Here is a 26,614-nt window from a genome sequence, read left to right as displayed (position 1 = left end):
TCATTTTACAACTAAAAACTTCTAAAAAGTTAATCTCAGGCCATCAGACACATTCATTTCTCTTCATTATAGAATATTAACATGGCATTCTTTGCAAATAATGTGAATAAAATTGTATTATAAACAATCTTTGTATTTTATTTTTAAATGATCATATGAGAGTTCACTGAGTAAAAAAAAATGTATTGCAATATAAAATTCCTGACCATTCATCAGTTGCCCATTCATAAGAGGGCACACTTACAACAGTGTTACGCAGCACGGCAGACAGTAGTAGTCCTCTGTTACAGACATATCAGTAACAACCATGGATTCCTCCAAAGAATTCTGAGAAGTATAGCCTGGGGAGTCTGCCTTTTCTTCAAAGAACTACAGTTGCCTGTGGAGTTGAGAGTACCATTAAACTAATTTAAGAACATAACATAAGAACATAAGAAGAGCCTGCTGGATCAGGCCAGTGGCCCATCTAGTCCAGCATCCTGTTCTCACAGTGGCCAACCAGGTGCCTGGGGGAAGCCCGCAAGCTATGCTTAAAGGAAAAGGATCTATGGAACTGCTTTCAACCACTCAAGGATGAGACTGGAGGACAGCCTGTTGTGGAAGAATTACAAGAGACCCTGTGCGACAACGAGCAAGAGGCTGAAGCTCAATTAAGCAGGGCCAATGAAACCTTGCCCCACAACAAGAAGAGAAAAGTACTAGTAGTGGGAGACTCCCTACTGCGTGGGATCGAAACCCAAGTATGCAGAGAAGATCTGTGAACTCGCCAGGTATGCTGTCTACCAGGAGGACGGATTAGAGATGTGATGGAAGGGTTGCCATCACTCATCATGCCCACCGACAGGTATCCCTTTGTCCTCATCCATGTAGGAACAAATGATACTGCCAAACGGAGCTATGAAGAAATCACATCAGACTTTGAAGCTCTGGGAAGAAACTCAAGGACTTTGGGGCCCAAATAGTTTTTTCATCCATCCTTCCAGTAGTTAGGAGTAGAAAGGGAAAGAAAAATACTCCGTGTAAATGAATGGCTATGAAGGTGGTGCCGACATGAGACATTTGGATTCTGGGACCATGGGCTATGGTTCCTGGAAGATGGACTGCTGGCAAGTGATGGGTTGCATCTCACAAGGACTGGGAAGAATGTGTTTGGCCACAGCATGGAGAAGTTCATCAGGAGGGCTTTAAACTGAATCCTAAGGGGGAAGGAGACATAAACTTGCTAGTAACGACTGATGAAGGCTTGTGCACAGTAACGGGAACAGAGAGATCAGCTGTAATAAGGACCAGTAACAGTCCTCAGAAAAATGTAGTAAGGAAGCCAAGCCATAAATCACATGGTCTTTGATGTCTGTATACTAATGCGCAGAGCATGGGAAACAAGCAGGATGAACTTGAACTCTTAATACAGGAGGGCAATTACGACTTGATAGGTATAACTGAAACTTGGTGGGATGACCCCCATGACAGGAATACAGCAATTGAAGGATATAACTTGTTCAAAAAGAACAGAAGGAATAAAAAGGGAGGTGGAGTCGCACTATATTTTAAAAAAATATATCCCTGCACAGAAATACAGGAAGGTGAGCTTGGTAGCTCCACCAAGAGTATCTGGATTGAAATTAATGGGGCAAGTAATAAAAAGAATGTGGTGCTTGGAGTCTATTACTGACCACCCAATCAAGGGGAAGACGAGAATGTAACTTTTGAAAAGCAAATTGCCAATGTTTCGATGAGGCATGGGGGATTTCAATTATCCCGATACCTGTTGGGAGACAAATTCTGCCAAACACTGCCCCTCCAAGAAATTTCTGACTTGTGTTGGAGATAACTTTCTCCTACAGAAAGTGGGGGAACTACCAGAGGATCAGCTATCCTTGACTTAATTCTAACCAGTAGAGATGATTTGGTGGATGAAGTGGCAGTTATGGGAACTCTGGGGGAAAGTGACACCATACTTGAATTCTTGATTTTAACAGAAGCAAAAGCTGAGAGTAGCCATACGCACACCCTGGACTTCAGGAAAGCTGATTTTAACAAACTCAGAACAATTGTAAGTACGGTTCCATGGCAAGCCACCCTAATGAGAAAAGGAGTCCAAGATAGGTGGAAGTTTCTAAAAAATGAAATTCTAAAAGCAATTCCAACAAGGAAAAAAGGGGGAAACAACAGAGGAAGCCAATGTGGCTTCACAAAAAGCTTAGGGATGATCTGAAAACAGAAAAGGACACATACAGGAAGTGGAAAGAAGGCCAGGCCACAAAGGAAGAGTACAGGCAGGTATCACGGAATTGCAGGGATGGTGTCAGGAAGGCTAAAGCTGAGGATGAGCTGAGGCTAGCGAGGGATGCTAAAAGCAACAAAAAAGCTTTCTTCAGGTATGTCCATAGTAAAAGACAGAGAAAAGAAACGGTGGCACAGCTACTCAATGAGGATGGCAAAATGATGACAAAGAAAAGGCAGAAGTGCTCAATTCCTACTTTGGCTCAGTCTTCTTCCAAAAAAGGGTCTGCGACCCTCCTGGGAAACATGAAGTAGAAGGGGCAGGATTGGAGCTTGAGATTGATAGACAAATGGTCAAGGAATATCTAATCACTTTGAATGAGTTCAAATCGGCAGGACCCGATAAACTGCATCCTAGAGTTTTGAAGAAACTGGCTGAAGAACTCTCAGAACAGCTGTCTGTTATCTTTGCAAAATCATGGAGGACTGGTGAAGTGCCGGATGACTGGAGGAGAGCTAATGTTGTCCCTATCTTCAAAAAGGGCAAAAAGGAGGAAACTGGGAACTACAGACCCAGTCAGCCTAACATAAATCCTTGGAAAAACTCTGGAGCAGATTACAAAGCAGTCAATCTATAAGCACCTTGAAAACAATGCAGTGATTACTAGGAGCCAACATGGATTTATGAAGAACAAATCCTGCCAAACTAATCTTGCTTCATTTTTTGACCGGGTAACCTCCCTTGTAGACTGTGGGAATGCTGTGGACATAATATATCTTGACTTCAGCAAAGCTTTTGACAAAGTGCCCCATGATATTCTGATTAGCAAGCTAGCTGAATGTGGGCTGTATGGAACAACTATCAGGTGGTTCCACAGTTGGCTCCAGAATCATACTCAAAGAGTGCTTATCAATGGTTCCTTCTCAAACTGGGCAGAAGTAACGAGTGGGGTACCACAGGGCTTGGTCCTGGGCCCAGTGCTCTTCAACATTTTTATTAACGACTTGGATGAGGAGGTACAGAGCATGCTTATCAAATCTGCAGATGATACAAAATTGGGGGGGGGCACAGCTAATACCGTGGAAGACAGAAAGAAAATTCAAAGGGACCTTGATAGGCTGGAGCATTGGGCTGAAAACAACAGAATGAAATTCAACAGGGATAAATGCAAAGTTCTACACTTAGGAAAAAGAAACCAAATGCACAGTTATAAGATGGAGGATACTTGGCTCAGCAATACGACATGTGAGAAGGATCTTGGAATTGTTGTTGATCACAAGCTGAATATGAGCCGTGTGATGTGGCTGCAAAAAAGGCCAATGCTATATTAGGCTGTATTAACAGAAGTATAGTTTCCAAATTGTGTGAAGTATTAGTTCCCCTCTATTCAGCACTGGTTAGGCCTCATCTTGAATGCTGCATCCAGTTCTGGTCTCTGCACTTCAAGAAGGATGCCGACAAACTGGAACAGGTTCAGAGGAGGGCAACAAGGATGATCAGAGGACTGGAAACCAAGCCCTATGAGGAGAGACTGAAAGAACTGGGCATGTTTCGCCTGGAGAAGACAAGACTGAGGGGAGATATGATAGCACTCTTCAAGTACATGAACGTTTGTCACATAGAGGAGGGCCGGGATCTCTTCTCGATCGTCCCAGAGTGCAGTACATGGAATAATGGGCTCAAGTTGCAGGAAGCCAGATTTTGACTAGACATCAGGAAAAACGTCCTAACTGTTAGAGCCATACGACAATGGAACCAATTACCTAGAGAGGTAGTGGGCTCTCCGACACTGGAGGCATTCAAGAGGCAGCTGGACAGCCATCTGTCGGGAATGCTTTGATTTGGATTCATGCATTGAGGAGGGGGTTGGACTTGATGGCCTTATAGGCCCCTTTCAACTCTACTATTCTATGATTCTATTATCTGTATTCTGTGAGCAAGGAAATCCAAGCAACTCGTTTTTCTAATCATATATGGGGAACCTTTTGCCCTCCAGATGTTGCTAAGCTACAACTCATAATCTCTGACTATTGACGATGCTTGCTGGGGCTGATGGGAGTTGTAGTTCAGCATCATCTGGAGGCCCGAAGGTTCTCTCTTTACAAGATCCTTTCTCATCTTATTTATACTTTTTAAATATATATATATATATATACATTGGGAGACAACAAAATGTCTTTAGCATTCTTCTCTTCAACAAAAGGTTGTTTGTGTTCCTTATTTTTAATGAAAAATAAATTTTATTTCAGTTGAATAGTGGTTTTTATAATTGTCCATTTCTCCCTCTTTACTGTATACCTGGGGTGGCATAATCCATTTATTTGATTTGAAGAGTGAAACTAAGACTGGCAGTGGTGCAATTAGGCAATGTCAGAGTCTGGGTGTTATGGCCTTACAGTAATGTAATGGCACTTAAGCTACAGAGTATCATTGAGCCTCTTTGGGCACTGCCTTTTTAGCACCACTGCTTTCTCCTACAACCACACCCCTTTCCTCTTTGCCCACTCACATTCACACTCATGTCTTGTCCTCATCCCACTTACCTGGCTATGCATTCTTTTTGCAGGCCCCATCCCTCCCTCCCTCCCTCCCTCCCTCCCTCAGTTCTCATTCCAGGGCTTGCCTGAGACACTTTACCACTTGAGGTGAAGTTCCAGTCAGTGCCCCACATGTGTTGCCCTTACAGCCACCACCACCGTGCCCCCCTCCCCCTACTAATTTTGCAGGAAGATAGTGCTAGGCCAGTCTGACCAGGACACTCACAGCTCTGCATTGCCACCTGACACTTTAAGGGTTGCCAGGTCAGAGGCATTATGGCTGTGATTCACAAGATGGAGTCTGATGATGTCACAGTATGGTATCAGGGCAGTTATTTAGAATTATGAGCCTTGGGGAAGTTCTGCAACATTCAAATAGCAAATGTTAGATTAAAAAGAGTTAAAATACTTTTTATTATCATTTTCAGATAATACAGTTTAAAATAGTTTTTAACTCACAGTAATCCATACACACATAACTTTGCCATTTATTAGTGTGATGTCTTTTGAATCTAGCAGTGATCCAGACATGGAGTTGGAGGCTGCAGCAGTACCAGATGGGGAGCTGGGTCAGATTCAAGGCTCAAAGCTAACTGATTAACATAGGGAGACCAGTGCACCTGATACTGTTGGGAAGGACCAACCAGAGGAACCTCCTAGACCATCAGGGCAGAGCGCGGACCCTCACATGTACCTTTCCCCAAGCCTGAAGAATCAGATGCCTACCACCACACATCACTGGCAGTGCAGGAGGTACACTAGGAGGGATGCTATGGAGTGGAGGAAGCGGGCCGTTCTTCGGGCCAGAGGGTTGGTCCTTTAAGGCTCTGAAGCTCTCTGCAGGGGAGTGGAGCCTAGAAGAGATAGTTTGAAGACAAGGCCTAAAAGGTAGCTAGCAGAGCATCTACTTATTATGCAGGATGGGAAGTGAAGACGAGACACAAGAGCAAGTGGAACATAAGAAGAGCCTGCTGGATCAGGTCAATGGCCCATCTCGTCCAGCATCCTGCTCTCACAGTGACCAACCAGTTGCCCATGGGAAGCCCGCAAGCAGCACTTGAGTGCAAAGAGCACTCTCCCCTCCTGCAGTTTCCAGCAACTGGTGTTCAAAAACATAATGCCTCCGACTATAGAGGCATAGCATAGCCATTATGGCTAGTAACCTTTAATAGCATCATCCCACATGAATTTGTCTAATCCTGTTTTAAAGATATCCAAGTTGGTGGCCGTTACTTCCTTTTGTGGGAGCGAATTCCATAGTTTAAATATGTGTTGCATGTAGAATTACTTTCTTTTGTCTGTTCTGAATCCTCCAGCCTTCAGCTTCATGGGATGTCCACAAGTTCTAGTGTTATGAGAAAGGGAGAAAAACTTTTCTCTATCCACTTTCTCCATGCCATGCTTAATTTTATACACACCTGTCCTGTCAGAAGAGTGAGTGGGCAGGGGGCAGAGGGGCAGCTGCTTATTTTGTTTGGAAGTTTTCCTCTTCTGTCCTCTTCCTTCCTGCAGCTGTACTGCCACCTCCTCCTTCCTCTCCAAACCACTGAGGAAGAAAAGCAATGGGCATGCTCAGTTTCATGTGGAAGAGGTCATCTCTGCCTCCTTGGTATCTATAGTTTGCCCCCCCTCGTTTACTCTGCTGAGTGGGGGGTGGGGGAACTTAGATTTCTGCCCCTAACTCCAGTTGTAATGTCACCACTTGTTACTGACTGTGTATATTGAATTGCTTTTAAATAGTCTATCAAAGACTTGCCATTTAGAGTGGTAACTTCAAGACGTCAACTGACAAATTAACAAACACACACTGCCATTTTCTCCTTCCCCGCAAATGCTGAAATGAGACATCCTACTTTTTGAAATTACTCCTGCTTCTCCACAATACTTATTACTAAAGTGGATCAAAAGCCAGCCATTTACAGCTTCAGCTGTCTTATTTAATGGACGGTTCAGCTGTGCGGGATGATTGCATATGAAATAATATACTAAAAGTGCAGTAAATATTAATATTTGGTGTTTATTGCTGTGTCTTGGACTGGATGATCTGTTTAAAATAATTGCAGTAAAGTTCATACGTTTCCCATCACTGACTTGGTGTAGGCATCAGTGGCTTCCTTGATCAAGGTGAGTGGTCTCTGCATGAATTAATGACTGTTTCCCTTCTCCTAGTGCACCTGATGCCCATCTCAGGATCAGTAGGGAAGGGTAAAGCCTTAGAGAAGGAGGAACAGATGGAAAGTAGCAACAGTTTGGGAGGCCAGCTGACTGATCAGCATCATATTTCAGCAAATTTGAGGATACAGGCACTGTGAGAAAAGGTTGAAGGGAGGAATGCCTTTCAAGGGTGTCTTCTCAGATTTCTAGGTGTGGTAAGAAGACTGATGGGATGGTTCATTGGGCACTGGTTTCTCCCTTTCGGTTCAGAGTATGTACTCACTTTCTAGTGTCTGCTCCCCCAATATGCCTCCACACAGTTTAAAAGATGGCAACTATAATTAAAATAAAATTACACAGCCACAAGAGTGGCTATGAGCATGGATTTTTCACATTCTGCCATGTTAAATTGAAACTACCCCCCATTCTGCTGCTTCCCATAAGCTAATTTCAAAACAAAATCTTACAAAACTCATAGTCCTGAACTCAGAAATGCTTACTTAACAACCCTCTAAGTTTTCATGGCAATACACAAAACACTGAGAGAGAATCAAGAGTTTGAAGTGTAAAACAAGAGAACAAAAATCCAGACCCCTGTTGGACTTTTTTCTGCAAGTGGTCTCATAATTCACTGAAATTAATTAAAAATCAGCCATGTTCACAGAGCACATGTTCACATTGCTGACCTTGCCCCATACACTGACCTTCATCTTTTGCAGTTTAAAAGTAAAAAAAATATGCATGGCTGATTTTTAATTAATTTTAGAATATTAACACTGGAGTCAATGATAAGTGCAGGCATGCTCAGTAAGAACCAGCTGTCGGTGTTCTAAAAGCCAGACTAACAACTGTTTGGTTTGGCTAATCAGGAGACTCTTATTCTCCTGACAGAGCTCCAATGGCCACAGTGGTTTAACAGTCAGCCCCTGGGTGATTTTTAATTAATTTAAGAAATTTAACATTGAAGTCTATTATAGCGTAGGCATGCTCAATAAGAACCAACTGTCAGAGTTCGAAAAGCCAGACTCACAGCTATTTGGCTTGGCTAATCGGGGGGCCACACCCATGCCAGACATTTTTTCCATTTACATTATATGACATTAAGAATAAAAAGGCTTTGACATAAATCTGACACAGATTTCTAGGATGAATAATAAGAAAAATATAATTTTCTAAGTTAGATTCTCTGTAGAAATAGTAGCAACACAGGAAATAAGCATAGTAAGAACACTGACAAACATACAAAATATATAATTCTCAATCTTTGGAGATGTAGTCCTCATTGCAGGTGTTGCCACCACTCACCATATCCTGGAGGCACATGTTACCAAATTCGTCCAAGCTACGCAGGAAATGGATTGGACTGTGAAAGACTACCCAAATGGTGTTTGCATTTTGACCAATTTGTAGGACAGTACAATATCGCAGAGAGGAGGTCAGGTCTCCTGCTACCCTGGTGCATTCACTATAGCTGCCCAATTTCCCTGCTTTTTAAAGTTTGATAGAAAAATCTGTTGCCTATACGTACATTCTTAGACTGCAAGGTTTTTTTTGCCTATGAGTGAATATAAAATGATTAATTACAATTAACTGTACTTTCAAAAAAATGATACCAAAGAACATATCTGGTTATAAGGACCTCAATTAAATCAAGAAAGAAATATAAGAAAACAAGATTACCAACTAAAATTATTAATGAACTGACTTAAAACGTTCTAAAGTTAAAATATTGCTGCAAGCATAAAAGAAAAAGAGGTTGCAATAATGAAATTCCTAACTTAAGTAAACAATTAACATATATTTTTATCAATTTGACTAAAGTTGTCCATAGAGTTTGGTAATACTCCATGGTGGTAACTCGTCTGGATCAGAAGTGACTGCTTGGTCATCACCTTAGTAACTGTTTATATTCAAAAATGGCAAACTAAGTCCTCCAGGTTTAAAATATTAAGCTACCCTACATTCCACAAATTTGCTAAAGCTGTTTTTAGGTTTGGAACCACGTCACCGCTGCATCCTCAACCATCAACACTGTATGCCCAAATAAGGTTGTGTTAACTATTTGGTAGTGGTCATGCTTGTCTATTTATGTCTATGTCTTGGCTTATTTTGTGGTTTTGCAACTACCATTCCATCAGTATAAATGGGGTGACACTTCTAAGTATAGTTCACTCTGTAGTTTAGTAGAACAGCTATAAATTCCTAGGTGTGACAGCATCCGAAGTGTTGGTTTTGTCTTCTAAAAGTAGATTAAATTTCATGTCTTAGAAAACTACTTGACACATTGGTACTCTTGGCCTCCATACTTATAACCTGCTTCATAGAAAGCCAGAATACAATTGCCAAGTATTTTTGAGATCTTAAAGATCTCAAAAAGGCTGCTCAGGAAATGGGACAGGGAACCATGATTCTCAGCAAGGCTGAAAAAATCAGAGTTCTGCTCCGGAAGGGCACAGCTTGTTACAATGTCAGCTTTGGATTTCAGACTAGTGCTGCTGATGCAGTTTGTATGGTCATGATACAACATTTATTATACTTAATTTTTTTTATTATGAATTGAGTTCTCTTAATCTGGAACTCCTACTTGGTTTGTAATGGTGAGGTAAATGTAAATAGTGAGCTGATGTCTTGCTCTTTTGCCTGTGAGGTAAGCATTCATCAGACCAGGTTGGCAGCCACTGTTGGTGTTGCTCAGAACTTTAGTCTCATACTCAGTCTTAGTGAGAAACCCTTCTTCCTTCCTGATAGACTGAACTAAAATATAGCTTACTACTATATTTTACTATATTTGCTGAAAGAGTGGCATCCGAATTCCATTCCAAATACCATCCCTCTCCTTGTTCTGTCCTGTACTGGGACCACACAATGGGCTGGTTTGCATAGCACCATAAGCCAATGGTTCCTAAACTCCCCCCCCCCATAACTGCTTGAAAATTGCTGAGATTTTTCTGCCTGTTGTAGCAATTGCAATACACTGTGCTAGATGCAATATTATTTTAAGTGAATTTTTTACAGACATTCTGTGGACCACCTAAATGAAGCTCACAGACCACAGTTTGGGAACCCTTGCCATAAGCGAAAGTATGTTTCCTGGGACCACATGAAAGTGTGGGTTCCTGGAGAGTTGCTTGCAGCCACTTTGCTATTTCCCAGTCCTTTTTACTGCAGTGCTGCACTGAGCTAAGGTTTAGCTTAGCATGTCATCCAAACTCGGGCTTGTGATTAAGCTCTTCCCATTCACTTCAGTGGAGGGATGTGAGCTGCACATACAGAGGAATGTGCATGTGAAGAGGGCACTTCCACTGACATGAATTGGGCATACTCTCTGCAAGAGTTCTGTTTGTGCTTAGCTATGGATTCAGATCTTTGGACTGAGGTGATGGTATTTTGGTTGAAAGTGCTCTTGAGCTTGAAACAGAAACATGGGTAAATAATCATGGGGGTGTCATTATTTGTACTCAACAGCTTCACTTTAAACCCCCTGATGCTGAAACACGAATGTCACATTACACAACTAGAAGGCAATACAACAATCCAAGTATTAAATATTAATTTTAATGGCTCATGATGACAAAGCTGATTTGCCCTAGCAAGTATTTGCATATGTTATTTTAAGCTTGAGAATTGTTATATTTAGGTCAATACTACTTTTCATATTTTTAGAGTCCTTTTTATGTTAGGGAAATTTAAAATATTATGTTCCCCATATTGTGGTTCCTGAAATGAGCTTCCACACTGTGGCTGTGACTGGCCCATAGTGGACCATGGGATGTATATCTTACAGTGAATGTCCATTCACTGGTGTATTGCCCCCACTTGTTACATATACATGGGGAAATGGTATTTTATTTAAATGACTGTAAACATTCAACAGTTGAAGCTCTGACTTTTAAAACATTTACAGTATTTGTGTGGGATTGTGAAAATGCACATTATAATGTCAGTGTTCACCACATCTTGGACATTTAGTGTAACATACACACATTGCTCTCTAAGACATGGGTAGCCAATACGGTGCCTTCCATATGTTAATTACACAACTCCCATTAACTCCAGCCAGCATGGCTGATGGTCAGGTTTAATGGAAATTGTAGTCCACAACATCTGGAGGATACCATGTTGATTACCTGTACTCTAGGAAGTCAATATTTCCATAGCTTTGAGAGCTGAAGTATGCTACTTTTCTAAAAAATGGAGGCACACCTCACTCTTACATATCAAAAGGGGCCTGGTTGTAGGTTTCTAAGAAAGACCTGCCTATCCTCCTACCATTTCTGCATGTACTGGGCATGCCTCCTCTGTATGTAGGTAATTCTGCTGTGTCCAATCACTTCCAGTGCAGAGACATACTGCAGAGATTCCTTGCTAGCAGAAATGGCCAGAGCAGTGAATCATGCCGTGATGCAGCAGAGACGTTAATTCTTAATTCAATCATTTCTCATGGTAGAATAGTTATCGTACAGCACATCGTTTGAGAATTGCTGCTCTCAGTTTCAACATTAACAATTACTGGCAAGGCTTCTTTCTTTCCTCACTGTGTTGCTTCTGAATTCTGATTTACAGACAAGATTACATTGCCAAATAAGTATGACTGAGGCATCCAAAAGGTATAGACATTTCAAATGCATTTCTGCTGTTTGTTGTCTAGACAACAGCTACTGGGTAAATTAAAGACAATGTGAGTGACAGTTTATCCATTTTTATGATTCCCCAAAATTCTGCCAGATCAACTGGATTCAATTCAGAAGCACAGTTATGCACTGCACAAAGATATTATAATGCAGTTATACAGTACTACAGTTACACAGTTATGCAGATAGTCATTTATGATTGTTCATTAGCAAAGTATCAATCACAGACAGATATATTTGCTTACAGAAGAAGAAATAGACGGTGAAACAGAAAGTGAATTATCTGTGAAACATAAAGTGAATTATTCAAAGACCAAGTTTAATTAGACTATTGGCACTTGATTTTCAAACTCCTTTAGAGTGTCAGAGTTTATGTGTCAGACTACTGCTAATTCACATGGGATACAATTACAAAGGTTGTGTGAAGATCAAAATATGGCAGAGGGGAAAGATTTTTTCAAAGTATATTTTGAAGAATACAATTAGAATTGAAATAGAGTATCTCAGCTCCTTTTCCTGGCTCACTAATTGTTAAACACCAAAAAAGCACTTGTTAATGAAGGATCCCACTGTGATGGTGCTCACTGGATATTGTATCCATTTTTATGCACCCTTCTTTAATTAAGGAAAAAATGGAATCTGAAACCAAGAGCCGATTGAACCAACGTCTTCATGCTTGATGATCAGTTTTCCTTTCATGAAAGTTATAGTTTGTACAAAATCCCCATCCTTTCATTCCAGATATGTTTCATGCAATCCAAAATGAATTTATCATAGAGCCCACATTCTTAAACTGTAAGGCAACCTCCTGGACAACTGAAGGGGAATGGTATAAGTGCTGGAATTCTAGGAGCAACCCACAGACTTTACGGGCAGAAAATTAGAAGTGCTTAGGAATTGCTCCCACCCAGGAACTTTCTCTGTCTTTTCCCCCTCCCTCTAAACAGCCTTGCTGTCAATTAGACAGGGTGTATTGTGTGATGCAAGAGACTCTGAACTGGAACTCTGCAAGAAACAGCTGGAAGAAGGGAGCACTCAGTTCTTGCCTTTCTGACAGTGCTTAAAGTAACAGGTTAGTGTGATGTAGCATGCTGGCTAAGAAGTTGTGAATCAGGGACCTCCTAATACGCCCCCCCGAAGTCAGACATGTAGGACCACCCCCAGGAAACAGTTCCACTGTATACACCGGGGATTCACCACTCAAACCATTCTGAAGTTGGAGTGAAGCTGGCTTTGGGGATGCCCGATCAAAAGGCAGTATTTCAGAAGAAACCAGTGGATTTCAGGTAATTGTGTATAATGTCATGTAAAATGAAATGGACTGCCTTCAAGTTGATTCCGACTTATGGCGACCCTATGAATAGGGTTTTCATGGTAAGCGGTATTCAGACGGGGTTTACCATTGCCTTCCTTTGAGGCTGAGAGGCAGTGATTGACCCAAGGTCACCCAGTGAGTTTCATGGCTGTGTGGGCATTCGAACCCTGGTCTCCCAGGTCATAGTCCAACACCTTCACCACTACGCCACACTGGCTCTCTAATGTCATGTCTACATGGATTCAAAGCATTGAAGCTAGAGTAAACGTTAATGTGTACATACCCAGTGTTTGGGTTTCAAGGAACGTTTTATTTCAGATCTTGGGAAAGCAAACATAACTCACACGTGGTGCCTGCCTATTCTTTCAATATGGCCAAAGACAAACCCAACCCCCTCCCAAACCCAAAGAACTGAGGCAGGGCCAGAAATATGTATTTGCCATAAGCTATAATATATCCTATGGGTGAATGCACACATTGCCCTTCCCCCTTCATCTACCCCTGAGGAATTACCTGAACAACCAGATTGTATCTATGATGTTTATTCAGAACATGCTGTAACTTCCTGCTTTCATTTGTGGTGCTGAGTGTTTTTTTTAGGTAGGGAGGGTGGAGGTAAGTAGCCTCTGCTTCCCAGTGGCCTTATAAGTGGCAACTGAGAGCAACTGGCAGGACAAGACAAAAAGAAGATCCACTTGGGAATAGCTGTGATCTGCTGTAGTTGCTTGTGCTGCCAAGAGTTTCTGAGTTCTCCAGCTGTTTGCTGCCTGCCTCATCAGCCATTACTGCCCTTCACCACAGTCTGGTTTAAAAGTTTATGCCCATGCAGTTGCCATGCAGTCTCCAGTATTGTGTGCTTGTGTTCTAAAGTGAAACTGTGATGGCACCCCACCCAGGGAAGCTGGGGTGCTATCACAGATACAAAACAAAAGCCAAGAGAGATCAACAATGTTAGCGGAAAAGTATGGCTTTTATGGTACTGCTTCTACTCTACTTGACTATTATATCTTGAAAAGATCAAATGCACTTTAACTATCTCAGGATGGTTGACCATTAGCATTTCACAACTAACCCTATCCCATTATACAGTAAACTTTACATGTCTATACCTGGAAGAAGGTGGTTTGGTTAATCACTGTTTCTGCCCTGCCCTGCAGCTCAGTAGTTTGTTTAAAGAAAGGGCTCCGCGCTCTCTTCCAGTTCATGGTTTTGGATGCTGTAGTATTTAGCGTCTGAGTTGTTTGCCTGTGATTTTATTCAAGTTCATGGTTTCAGATGTTTTAAGATGTACCAAACTTTTGACCACATCATCTCAGAACATTTTGATTCTATACTACTAATTCAGCTTTTCAGAGTGTCCTTTTTTCCTAGCACAAATAGGGTTACAGGACTTTATTATTGCTCATGTCACGATTCAGCCAGCAGGGGATAGCAGCTGCTCACGGTGCTTGGTGTGTTAGCCAGAGATGTGTTTTTCCTTGAGAATCTGTACCTTCTGTAATATTTCTTTCTAACTGAAATAAGTGAAAACATAGATTTGTGGCATGACTGAAATCAGCAAACCTTCCTGTTTGGTAATGTTAAAATTATTATTACTACTATTATTAAACAGATCTGGGTTAAAGCATGCTGGAAAAGTCTCAGACTGTTTACAATTGTGGCAAATATAACAAGTACTTTAAGGAGTGATTCCCAAAGAGACTGCATAGAAAAAAGCAATGCTTTTTGTTAAGCTTCGAGTCCTCACTGCATGTGTGTCAAGGTATGTGAGTTAATTTGAGTGCTGTTACAACCATTCTGATACGTTGGACATAATGCTGGAGTCTGCAGTGCTTTGCTTTCATTTTTTTCTTTGTATGTTCTGAAATAACATATTTCTCTTTATCTTCCTTAAAGATAAAGGCACTCCCTGCTGCTACATCTAATCCCTTTTTCGATTCTTTTCCAACACTACCACAGTTTTCTGTAAGTAGAAAATGCAACTGAAAAACTGCATTTAACACAACACTTGCAAGTCCAGTTTATTTAAAAAGAATGTCCTTTTACCATCCATGCTCTAAGGCACTTGTTGGATATTGCCAACCCTGAAAATTAGATTAAGAGTAACTTGAAGAATTAAAGGTAAAATCCATCAAATAATTAAAGGTATCTCAATGCACTTGTTCTTCATAGGCCATACATTCTGCTAGACTGGCCTTTTTAAATATCTTTTTATATAGAGGAAGTGGCCATATATTTTGCTAACTCTGAAACATACCAAAATCTCTTTACTCGTGTTTTGTCTTGCTAACTATAATGAAAACTGGTTTGGAAATTTAAGAGTTACAAAGTTGCAAGATCAATATTTCAAAATCAAGAGATTGCTCTCTGAGATGGCTGCTAAATTCTACTACTACTCTTTAAGAGGTGACCCCAGAGCTCTGATTTTCTGAAATATAGAGCAATTTTTAAAAGATGATAATGTAGTAACCAAGGTTTTTACTAACATAACTAATGGTTGCCAGATTGCAGCCCAGAGAACCTTCCTGTTTCTTTAATAGTCTGCAAACCAGGGCTGTGGAGTCAGAGTCGTGGAGTCGGAGTCGGAGTCGGGAGCAATTTTGGGTGGAGTTGGTAGAAATGTACCAACTCCGATTCTAATTCTGACTCTGACTCCTTCATAAATGGCAAATGTATATTAACTAGTAATAACAAATTTACTGTAGTAAAATGGTAGCACAAGGCATTTCATCACCACCACGTGAATCCAGAGCTTGGAAAAGTTACTTTTTAAAACTACAACTTCCATCAGCCCCAGGGATTGGGCTTGTGGGAGTTGTAGTTCAAAAAAGTAACTTTTCCAAGCTCTGGATTCACGTGGTGGTAATGAAATGCCTTGTGCTACCATTTTATTACAGTAAATTTGTTATTACTAAATACACATTTGCCATTTATGAAGGAGTCGGAGTCAGAGTCGGACAGTAGAAAAACAGAGGAGTTGGAGTCGAAGGTCTGACGTACTGACTCCACAGCCTTGCTGCAAACATAAAGGAAGCTGTAGATACACACTTCTGATACTGGGAAAAATGAAGCAATCCCATATTATCCAACATTAGAGAGAGAGCATCTTTACAACTTTAGCTATTGCCAATTACTGCAGATGGCCATATTCTTTCCCCTAGTTTATGGTAGTGCCAACCTGAAATTTCGATGTAAAAGTTGCCATTTTGGTGGTGTGAAAGTATCTGCAGCAAATATTAAGTTGCACTCTCTCATATCTTTTTCAAACCTATTTGTAAACCCTGTTTCCTCAATATTCAGCTACTTTGGTGCCATTTTTTAAAAAAATGGGAAAGGCCTTCACTGTGTGATCCCAGCCAATCAGGGATCACATAGTGATCACAAAGACATCACTGTGCCATTTTGGTTATGGGACATCATCACAGAATGAATCCTGTTTCCCTCACTCTGGGAAGAATGCATCCTTATTGCCCAGGCAATTTTATTTATTTATTATTTGATTTATATCTCACCCAATTATGAATGACTAATTGGGGCACAAAATGAATGAGGATGCATATCCTATTTTATGTAATGCAGTGCAAATGGGTGACATTTGTATTTGGATGTGCATCGAGATGAGGATGTCATTCATCTATACTGCACTATTTCAATGGGATGTGCCTTCAGATGCACTAAACAGCTTAGAACCAGACTACCTTAAGGACCATCATCAACCACATAAGCCTGCCTGGCTTCCTCAGAGGACTTTCTGTGGGTCTTCCCCCCCCCCCCGTTACTCCAGACATTAGATGGTGATGAACATGTGAGCAGGCTTTTTCAGTTGTAGTGCCTCAGTTTTGAAACTTCCTCCCCAAGTCTTTCTGGCACCAGGCAAAGAACATTTTATTCACACAAGCTGTTTCATTGTTGTTTTTTCAAGCACAGCTTTAATCTGGTTCATAGCACTATTTTTTATCCTGGTTACTTTTTTCATGTAATATTGCTATTCTTAAATTATGTATTTAAATCAATAAATATGATTTGGATGCACATCCAAATATGCATGCCATCCACATTTGGCCCCAACCAGTCAATTATGCATAACTAGATTAGGGTTAAGGAGCGTCAACCTGACTGTCTTGTCAATGGGGAGGCATTGCTTCTTCCCTTGACATCCAGCCTTTAACTCACAGTTCTGTACCCTTTTGCAAAGGGGCGTGAAAGATCATTGCAAACAGGCTGGGAAAATTTTGCATCCTCCATTTCTACTCAACTTTATTTTAAGCACCTTTTAATAGTAAACATATCATTATGTATGATATAGGTATACATGAAGCTCATCTGAGCACATATTATACACCAAGCCCAGCATTGGGAACTCTCTCTTTCAACTACATTAGCTATCAGTTCTGTATTGATACATCAGTTGTTCTATATTCAACAGCATTTTATAACCCCTGCTAAAATCACTCTATTTAAAGGATGCACAGATCCTGCAGTTCAGCTTCTCAGTCTGAATGTTTTGCTCTCATGCTTGATCACATTTGGTTGCCAATATATGTATATCCTTTCAATGCTTGTTTATTGAAAGTGTCTTATTTTTGGCTTGTATGGAAAAGCTTTCATGGTTCTTTTGCTTTTATAGTATTGCCATTTATAAAGAGCAAATTAAAATTTCAGTGTGTGGGAAATTTAAACTGTTCATATACAGTGTATTCATTTTATATATTATCTGTTCATAAAACCAGTTTCAGAACTTGGTTTATAAACAGAGAAAAATAGTCCATCCTTCAGTTCTTCTTCATGGCCTCTGTGCAGTCCCACATATGGGCTCTGAGCCGGGAACATCATTTAGAACCTTACACAGCTAGGCTAACATTTTGGTGGAAAGCCGCTGCCCTCGGTGTGCATGCTCAAAGGGGCTGCTGCACTCCCATAGTGGTAGCGTTATCAGGAATTTTCTCCTTCCTCTTGTTCTCTGAGCTTGAGCGAGACAAACATTTCTTCAATATTTTCCTCTTCTATTTGTTCCTTTCCCATACTGATACAAATATCCACTGGTGGGCTAGCAATTGGTGGCATCCCCAGCCCAGTCAGTGCCACATGCCCAATTAACTTTGGATCTATAATTGCTGGCAGTTGCAGTTTCACATGGATTGTTCTCCATATATATTGTTTCACACATTTCACTGCATTCTAATCATTTTGGTTGGCTGCTGCAACTCTTCTACACAAAATTCCTACACCTGCAGCTATATCGGGTCTTGTTTTGCTATCTGCGTATAAAAGTTTCCCAACTGATTTCTGATGCTGATCCTTATTCAGCAATGGATTTTGGCTTCCATTGTTTTTCAAGTACTCAACTTCCCTCCTGCGCTTTGCCTTTCCCTATCCTTCCTCCCCCCATTTCCTTGTACATCTTTGCCCTCTTGTGTGGATTTTATTTCCTTTCAGGGTTTCCATTTTCTCTCTCTGTCTGTCTCTCTGGGTTTATCTCCATCTTTCTTTCCCCTCCATGGCTGGTGCCTGAACCTTGGGCAGGTGCAAGTGAATCTATGGGAAGGAAGTTTTATCATCCATTTTACTTTCATCAGCTGGACTGTTATCTCTCTCTAATATATTTTTGTAAGCCCCTAACACGTCATGCTGCAGTTTGCTTGACCACAAACAGGTGGTGCTGTAGTGTGACCATGCTGGGCTCAAGGCTGGGGTGGGGGAAAGGAAGGTGAGGCCAGTAAGTGGCCCAGGCAGGGCAGCAGCAGCCTAGGCAGCCAGGTGGATGGGAAGCCACTAAGTGGCCCAGGCAGTGTGGTGGCAGAGTTTGATGCGGCGGTGTCTGTGCGGGGCAGTGGGGAGGGGCTGCAGCAATGCAGGAACAGGTGAGGCGAGAGGACCCATGGTGGCCAATGCATGCCAACACCTGGAGGCACTGGATGTATTGTGAGGGAGTGCCTGTCGAGTGACTGGGAGGATGTCAGGGGGGTGGCGCACAAAGCACACATGGCTGAAGCCCCTCCCGATAATACATATTTTTAGACACTACTTCTCAAGGCACAACTGTGCAGCTGTCCTTAATTTGAAAGCCCTTTCTCTCAGATTTTCACTTTTCGGTGTGAGAAATGTTTGTGATTGTACTCTATGGATCCAAAAACAACCTGAAATCTGCATAGAACCTGGTAGAGCCTACTTTGACTGTCAGCTACCCTTCTGTTACATATTTAGATGTGACTAAATTTAATAAGTAGATGCAGACTCCATGACAAATGAGGCTTGGCCCATGCCCCAATTTGGCCCACGAGTCTGTTTTCGCTAAATCATACTCATCTGCCCCACATCAGACATCATATCTGATATCAGGTGTGGAGTTAGCAAAGATACAGCTGCAAAGCAACAATCAGAAGCCTTAAAGTGTACTCCTCAGGGCCAGCACCAGGCATGACGAGCCCTTGGGCACAAGCCTGCCCTGAGCCCATGGCTCCTGCCCATGCATCCCAGCCACCTCTCACATCATCTCAAGTGAATGGCATGCATGCATAGTGCTCATGCCTGCCATCAACCAAAATGGCAGCGGGGGCATCAGCTTCCCTAAGGGGCTGATGCCTCCACCGCCGTCTTAGTTGATGGTAGGCATGTGTGTGCAGCGCACATGGCATTCAAAGGGATGGGACAGGTAGGTGGGGTGTGCAGACAGGCTTATTGAAGCCCGTGCTGCATGTATTGGGGGAGTGCCTGAGAGCTCCCGCTCTACAATCTGCAGCAGGGTAGAGAGCAGACACTGCTGCGGATTGCGGAATGGGAGCACTACTCTCCCACCCTAAGGAGGAGACCTTCAGGGGCCCCTCTGGTCTGCAGGGACCATCAGCCAGTGCCTGGCTTTGCCACCCCCTGGGGCCAGCTCTGGCACTCCTGATTGTTCCTTGGCAAGTGAGGCTTGATGTAAACCTCCTTGGGATTAGCTGGATTACATAGATCTCAATCAGGAATTCTGTAGCCCAGCTGATCACTACGGAAAGTGGACTTCTTGTAAGTGATCAGCTGATCGGCACTTTCAGGAAGCCTGGCTGGGATGGTGCCTACAGCAAGTCGCAAAGCGTGATGTCACTTATCAAGTGACTGACATCAGGTAGACCCGCCAATCTGTGAAAATGGCCTGTAGAGGTGAAGGAGGTTACAATCTGGCCCACCGGTGGATCCTGTTCCCCACTCCTGATGTAGCCAGATGAAAAGTTCTGGAGAACTCAAAAGCTTGCATGCTGTTTTGTGACAGTTTGGTTGGCTTAGTAAATATTTTCTTATGGGATGCAGCTACCTTTGCTTTTTTGTTTAGATTTCAGTATTCATGCAATTTGTGGAGTGCACTTCATATACCTTTGGCCATGTTCTCTTTTGTTACATGGATGAGTTGGTCATCTTCTACCAGCTGGATTATGAATTCTTGCCTGTTTTAATGGTCAGCATTAACTTGTCAGCAGGTCCATTTCTGCTTAAAAATAGAGTTATTATTGTTTGTGTATTTATAAGTCACATTTTTGCACTCAAGTTCCTCAAAGCGACAGTAAAAATAAAATAATACAATCAGATAAAAACAACAATAAACAAAAACTAAAATACTCATCAGATAATATATTTAAAAGGACCAAGTCCTACTGACTCCACTTAAAGGATGAGCACTGGCATATTTTATTACCCTCCCAATTAAAATCCATAAACTGAGTAAATTGGCAGGTGCCCCAGTTATTGCACACCTCTCGTCTCTCTTCGAAGTGCCACACTAGAGTCATGCTCAGCAGGGTCGTCTTTCCCCGCTGATCCTGCCCAGACTTTCCCCCTTGGCTGTGATGTCTTCTTCTTTTTTTATTGTGGTTTTGCTAGATAGGTAAGAACAGCAGGAATCTCATTCATCCATTAATATACGTCACTAATTAGATGAATAGACTGTTTATATTTACTAGTTTTTGCACTAGTTCCTTTTTTGAGTTTTTGTGACCAGCACCGTGATGGTCTATCCATCATTTTAAAGTCAAGTCATAGTATGTGGATGCACCATGACCCCTGCGTTGGCCATGTTGACATTAACTTTAAGTAGGGTATTGTAATCATTACGAGTCAGTCTATCAAAAAATGTTTAAAAAAGGAAAGGAAGCATAAACATATATTTACTAAAACTTAAGATATAAAAAGTAAATTAAAAATGGCTGACCTAGTAAAGAATAGACTTCATCTGTTGGTAAACAAGGACAGTATTATGTTGGAATATTGGAGAACTCATCAACTAAACAACGTAGCTAACCATCTCTGCCTAGAAGGTGAAATTAATAGTGACGCCAAGACAGAAAAATTATGTGTGGGCCAATTTTCTCCAGCTCCCATAACAAAACTGTGAAAGCTACTTTGCTCAATCTGGTAAGAATACAGACTTATTGTTTGAGATCTTTATAGTAGTCAACTTTATCAGCCACTGCATTTTCCAAACCTCTTTGCATGTACCCCCAATAAACTGTTACATCTACCACCATTGCTTTACCATCTTTAACAAATACCAGATTTTCTTAATTATGCCCAGTTCTTCAGATGGGACTTACAATGGATTACCCAATGCTGTTTCCTTACCTCACTAATAAGCAGTTGACTAACCTTATTGTGTTGATGTCTTGTGATGTCTTGTACTGTTGAACGCTGGCCTGATATGGGGAACAAGACTCATACTGAGCCATGCATTTTCTACAGCTCTTTATCATATTGATATTACCTCTGCCTAAGAATTCTCTGGTTGGATATACATTTGCTTGAAGTTTAATGGCTGTAATGCAGTCATTATGTGAAATGCCACTCTTTGAACTTAACCAATCGTTACTGATTAAATCGTTCACAAATAATTCAGTGGCACTCCCCAGGCACAGATGACTTTTCCATTCTTCATTTTCTTTTACTATATAAATTTATTTTTCTTCCTCCACAGTATATCCCATCTATTTAACTCTTCTTCTTGATCAAGTCCTGTCACAACATCCAGTCAAATATTTGGAATATTGTCTTTCTCACCTCCAGGATTAAACCAAATCTTTTTGAATTCATCATCCAGACCTAAGTTGTTAGGTATTTTCTGGATGAGTTCATCTGAAGAGTTAACTATTTTCTGCAATCTTCTCACTTGCATAGTTAGTACTGCTCTTTCTAATTTTGCCATTCCTAGTCCTCCATCCTTTACCCTAGTGTATAGAAACTTTAAGCATATATTTGCTGGCAAATATAGACAATTTTTAACCTCCAAATTGATCTCATTACCTAGCTTTTTCAGCATGCTCTTTGCCATTTTAGTATGATCACACAAGTAAAATAATGTGGGGATTGCAAATCTTCTCTGCTGTATTTGTGTAACCTCCTAACACGTCATGCTGCAGTTTGCTCAGCCACAGATAGGGCACTGGGCTCAAGGTGGTGAGGCATGGAAGAAAGGAAGGTGGGTGGGAGGCTAGTAAGTGCCCTAGGCAGGGTAGTGGCAGTGGTGGCAGCCTGGGCAAGAGGCCAGTAAGTGGCCTAGTCAGGGTAGTTGCAATGGGAGTCTGGACACCTGGGCAGGAGGCTGGTATGGGCCCGGGTGGTGTGTTCACATCTTAAGGAATGGTGACATTTGACAAGGGAGGAGCAGCTGTGCAAGGCAGTGGTGGGGGCCTGCACTGGCGCAGAGACAGGCAAGGCAAGAGGACCCATGGTGGCCAGTGTGCATTAATGCCTGGAGGAACTGGGGTATTGTGGGGGTACTGGGGTAATAATGTACTTTAGAGGGAATTGTGGGTGCCTGGGGGTTTGGGGGGTGGGAGAGTGCTGGAGAGCTGGCACACAAAACACTCAGAGGTGAAGCCCCTAGTATTTACAAAAGTTCTATTCTTTGAGTGGGCTTTAGTTTTGCCTTTCTAGCCCTCTCCAGCCAGCATCTTAAATCCATTTCAGCATTGTATCTACATATTCCAACCCATGGATCAATCTGTAGTTCTAGGTACTTCTTCATTTCTCACAGTGGAATCATATGCATATGATCACTATTAATTTCCCATGCTGGGCAGTTACATAAGAATCTTTGGTAGGTTTGCATCCAGAGTGCCACCATGCACCTCAGGCAGGGGGGAGCAGGCGTCTCTTCTGGCCATGACTTGCACCCAGCCCACCCAAAGCCAATCCTTATCCTGACGTTATGGATCCAGCTTGCCAACTTCCTTTACCTACTTAAGGCAGAATACTATAAGTCACAAAAGTAAGATTTTATTCCATCTGTGAAATATATACATGCACTCTCATGATCATAGAGATGCCAAATGCCCATAAAAACATAAATGCAGATTAATAGCACAAAGGTCAAATGCATTTTGACATCAAGTCTTCATCAAAGGCTAAAATTGTGGCCAGATAATATTGAAAAAGAATTAAATGAAACACAAATAATTATGGTTAATACCTTAGAAGAATACATAACTTTATTATGACTAAATCATTATTTTGCCATTCACCATTGTGTGTTTTGCTCCAAACGAAAGCTTCATCTCTATAATGAGGGAAATCTTGTTAGTGTATAGGATGTTTCAATCCTACATATAAAACAGTAAAGTAAATGTAAAACTTTTAAACAAATACATACAAGGATCTATCTTTTCTTACATGCCCCAATCTCTTCTCTCTCAACTTCTAGTTTATATCCCCCCCCCATTTTTTATCTCCAAATAACCTTAAGCACAGGTGTAGGCTCTTTTTGGCTTCATTGGTGTATATATAAGCAAGCTTATTATCTCACCCTTTTAAAACCTGTGAAGTTTATCTCAGCCACAACAGAGTAACTTCCATCAGCTGAAAATTCCAAAGCAGCAGTTAACTCCTTTATGATCCTGCAGAGGTACTACACTACTTGGTTTACACACAGAAACTTAAACAGTTAATACTACACTGGCCAAATTGTACAAATACCTTCCATCAAACCAAGAAAAGTGTTCAGACATGTTATTAGAATTTATGGTACCAATTTAAGTCCTTATTTGGTCTATTGGGCACCAGAGTTTTTAGAGAAAAAATCTAGAATCTTCTCAACTTTGCTTGCAGTTGTTTTCGAGGTCGCATTATTTTCTCAAGAATCCAGAAAGTGCTTCACTACAGACTCATCAGTTCTTTTGTTTCTAATGCAACTTTTATGTTCACATATTCTCATCTTCGTTGTTCATCTTAATTTTATGTTCACATATTAATTTTTTCTAGTAGCCATGCCATCGTACATGAGATGGCATGGACACTCTGCCACATATATAATTTCTTTGGTTATTGCAGTTTTATAAAATTCTTTCAGAACATATTTCACTTTATCAACCTGATTGACAAAGTCGTTAAACTTGTGTTACTTTTGATGTATTGAATTTTCTTTGTGTCATGCTTCATACATATGACCCCCCTTTCTCCTTTCATATGACCTGTACTTGTTTATTGTTTATGTTTGAAATAAATCAATAAAAAGCTTGTGCTAACCTTAATTCATACACACACTATATTAGTTACAGGGAAAATTACCTTTGGCTTTGTTGAACAGAACCAAATTTGTTGTTGTATCATTCAGTTACTGTGCACTAGAAGGTCTGCAAATTCTGAGCACACTGAAATACAAACAGAAGATTTTCCTTACACCTAGAGATATCTGCTAAAAGACCTAAATATTTTAACTAGTAGTTAATACTAGTTTCAGGTTTTCTTACTCTCCTTAGATTTTAACAGCTCTCTCCTTTCTATCCTTCTGGCTTCAAACATAGCTTGTTTAAGAATCCTCTGTGGAAATCCCTGCTTCTGCAATTGTTTTATCAACATAGGTTGGCTAAGTTTGTTTAAATCCACAGATTACTACAATTTTCCTTAATCGAATGATCTGTGAATATGGCAGATTTTTCTTAATATGATTGGGATGAAAATTTATATACTAAAAGGAACTGGCATCAGTTGGTTTTCTAAAAGTATCCAGGTAAATAGATGTTTCATTTTTAATTACTGTAATATCAAGGAAGCTTTTTCTGGATGTATCAAATTTAATGGAATCATGCTTATAGTTAACATAAGCTTGAAATTCAGTGGGGTTTCTACAAGCCTTTTCCATATCATAAAGGTGTCATCCAGATATTTTTTACAGATTTTAAGAATTCATTCAAACCATGAACCTGTTCATAGTAGTTCGTATATACATTTGCCAATTCTAGAGCAAACTTAACACTGCATGGCAGTTCATGGTATCTGCCAATAGCGCAGGGTCTGAAATAGAAGGTTTTCTTCAGTGCCACTACTGCCAAAGAACAAATAAAACTTAGTAGGCGGGTTCCTCCAGTTCTCCCTCTTATTTAAAGTAAATTCTGTTATCTCCATTGCTTGTTCATGAGAATATCTATCCATCTCTAACTATATAATATTTTTGTAAGCCAACATAAATGAGGTGGTGCAACGGCAGGACAACAGGCAAGGGAGGTGAGGGGGTGAGGGAAACAAAGGTGGTGGGTGAGTGAGCAAACATGCATTGGGGTGAGTGTGCGAGCATGTATCAGGGCAGGCAAATGTCAAGGTGGGAAGTGAGCAGGCATCAGGGGCAGGCAAGAAAGCAAGTAAGCATAACGACAATGCAGGAAGCAGGCAAACAGTTGAGGTAGAGTCGTGGTAGCAGCAGCCTGGGCAGGTGGAAGACTGGTAAGCTGCCTAGATAGGGTGGTGGCAAGTGCTGGGGGCCATTTTGAGAGTTGTCTGGGAGTGGTGGTGGGCCATTTTGGGAGTTGCCTGTGTATGTATTTAGGAGTGCCGTGTGTGTGTTTGGGAGCCCCTGAGTGGGTCAGTGGGTGGGTGTGAGTGAGCTCCTGGCTCTGTATGTGTGTGTTTCGGAGTCCTAGGGGAATTGTGACCCCTGTGTGTGTGTTTGTGTATGCATGTGCGTGTGTGTGTGTGTGAGAGAGAGAGAGCATCTCTGGCTCTGTGTGCACGCATATGTGGGGTTGGCACACAAAGCATGCAGGGGCAAAACCCCTAGTATTTGTATATAATGATACCATATCTTCAGTAATCAACAGGGATTCCTCATTCTCCAAGACCACTGTGAGCTCGTTCACATGGAGACTTAGTGTGAGATTGGTGCTACTTACATCCCCGTTAAATTCGCATGGTTCACATGACGTTTCAGGCAAGGAAAAGCTATAATGAAGTTTTCCCCTTTAAATCCATATCAACCCAATTTGCTGATAATGCAAGAAATAAAGGAAAAACTGTCTCTGCTTTGCTGTGTTGCTCCATGTAGGTGCTTTGGTCCTATGCTTTTTTCTGGGCAGGTGGATTGTCACTTCCAGATACTCCCCTTTCTCTGGCCATTAAACTCTCCATGAGTTTAATTTTGTTTCCAGTGGCTTAACCAGCCACTTCTGGCTTCGCTCTGTCCTCCCACATTTGCTATAGCCTTCCTTCCCCCCGTTCCTTCCCCCCCCCAATTCCTTGAAACCCAATTACCAGCGATGTGACAGAAGGAGCACACAGACAGGTACTTAAAAAAAGGGGGGGTTACTATAAATATGTCAGGAGGAAATGAAACTGACAGAAAAAAGTTTTTCATGTCACTAGCACTCCCATGCTCTCCAGGCTTCAGCATGCAATTGACAAGAAATAATGAAACTGACAAAAAATCCTCCCCTTCTCCATTAGCAATATTGATACTCTGTCTAGAGCAGCCTTTCCCAACCAGTGTGCCTCCAGATGTTGTTGGACCACAATTCCCGTA

General features: G+C 41.3%; 1 protein-coding gene across 1 annotated transcript in view; it reads left to right on the top strand.

Annotated features, from left to right (window-relative positions):
• LOC133368053 (band 4.1-like protein 4B) overlaps positions 1–26,614 on the top strand; it is a 132,263-nt gene that overhangs the window by 90,607 nt on the left and 15,042 nt on the right. Inside the window, exon 9 of the mRNA XM_061592135.1 lies at positions 14,758–14,826. Within this exon, the coding sequence (XP_061448119.1) occupies positions 14,758–14,826 (69 nt within the window). The remainder of the gene's footprint in view (positions 1–14,757; positions 14,827–26,614) is intronic.

Source organism: Rhineura floridana, chromosome 11 (genome assembly GCF_030035675.1).
Source record: "Rhineura floridana isolate rRhiFlo1 chromosome 11, rRhiFlo1.hap2, whole genome shotgun sequence".
Lineage (NCBI taxonomy): Eukaryota > Metazoa > Chordata > Lepidosauria > Squamata > Rhineuridae > Rhineura > Rhineura floridana.
Note: the sequence above shows the minus strand (reverse complement) of the source record. Positions and strands in the feature narration are given on the sequence as shown.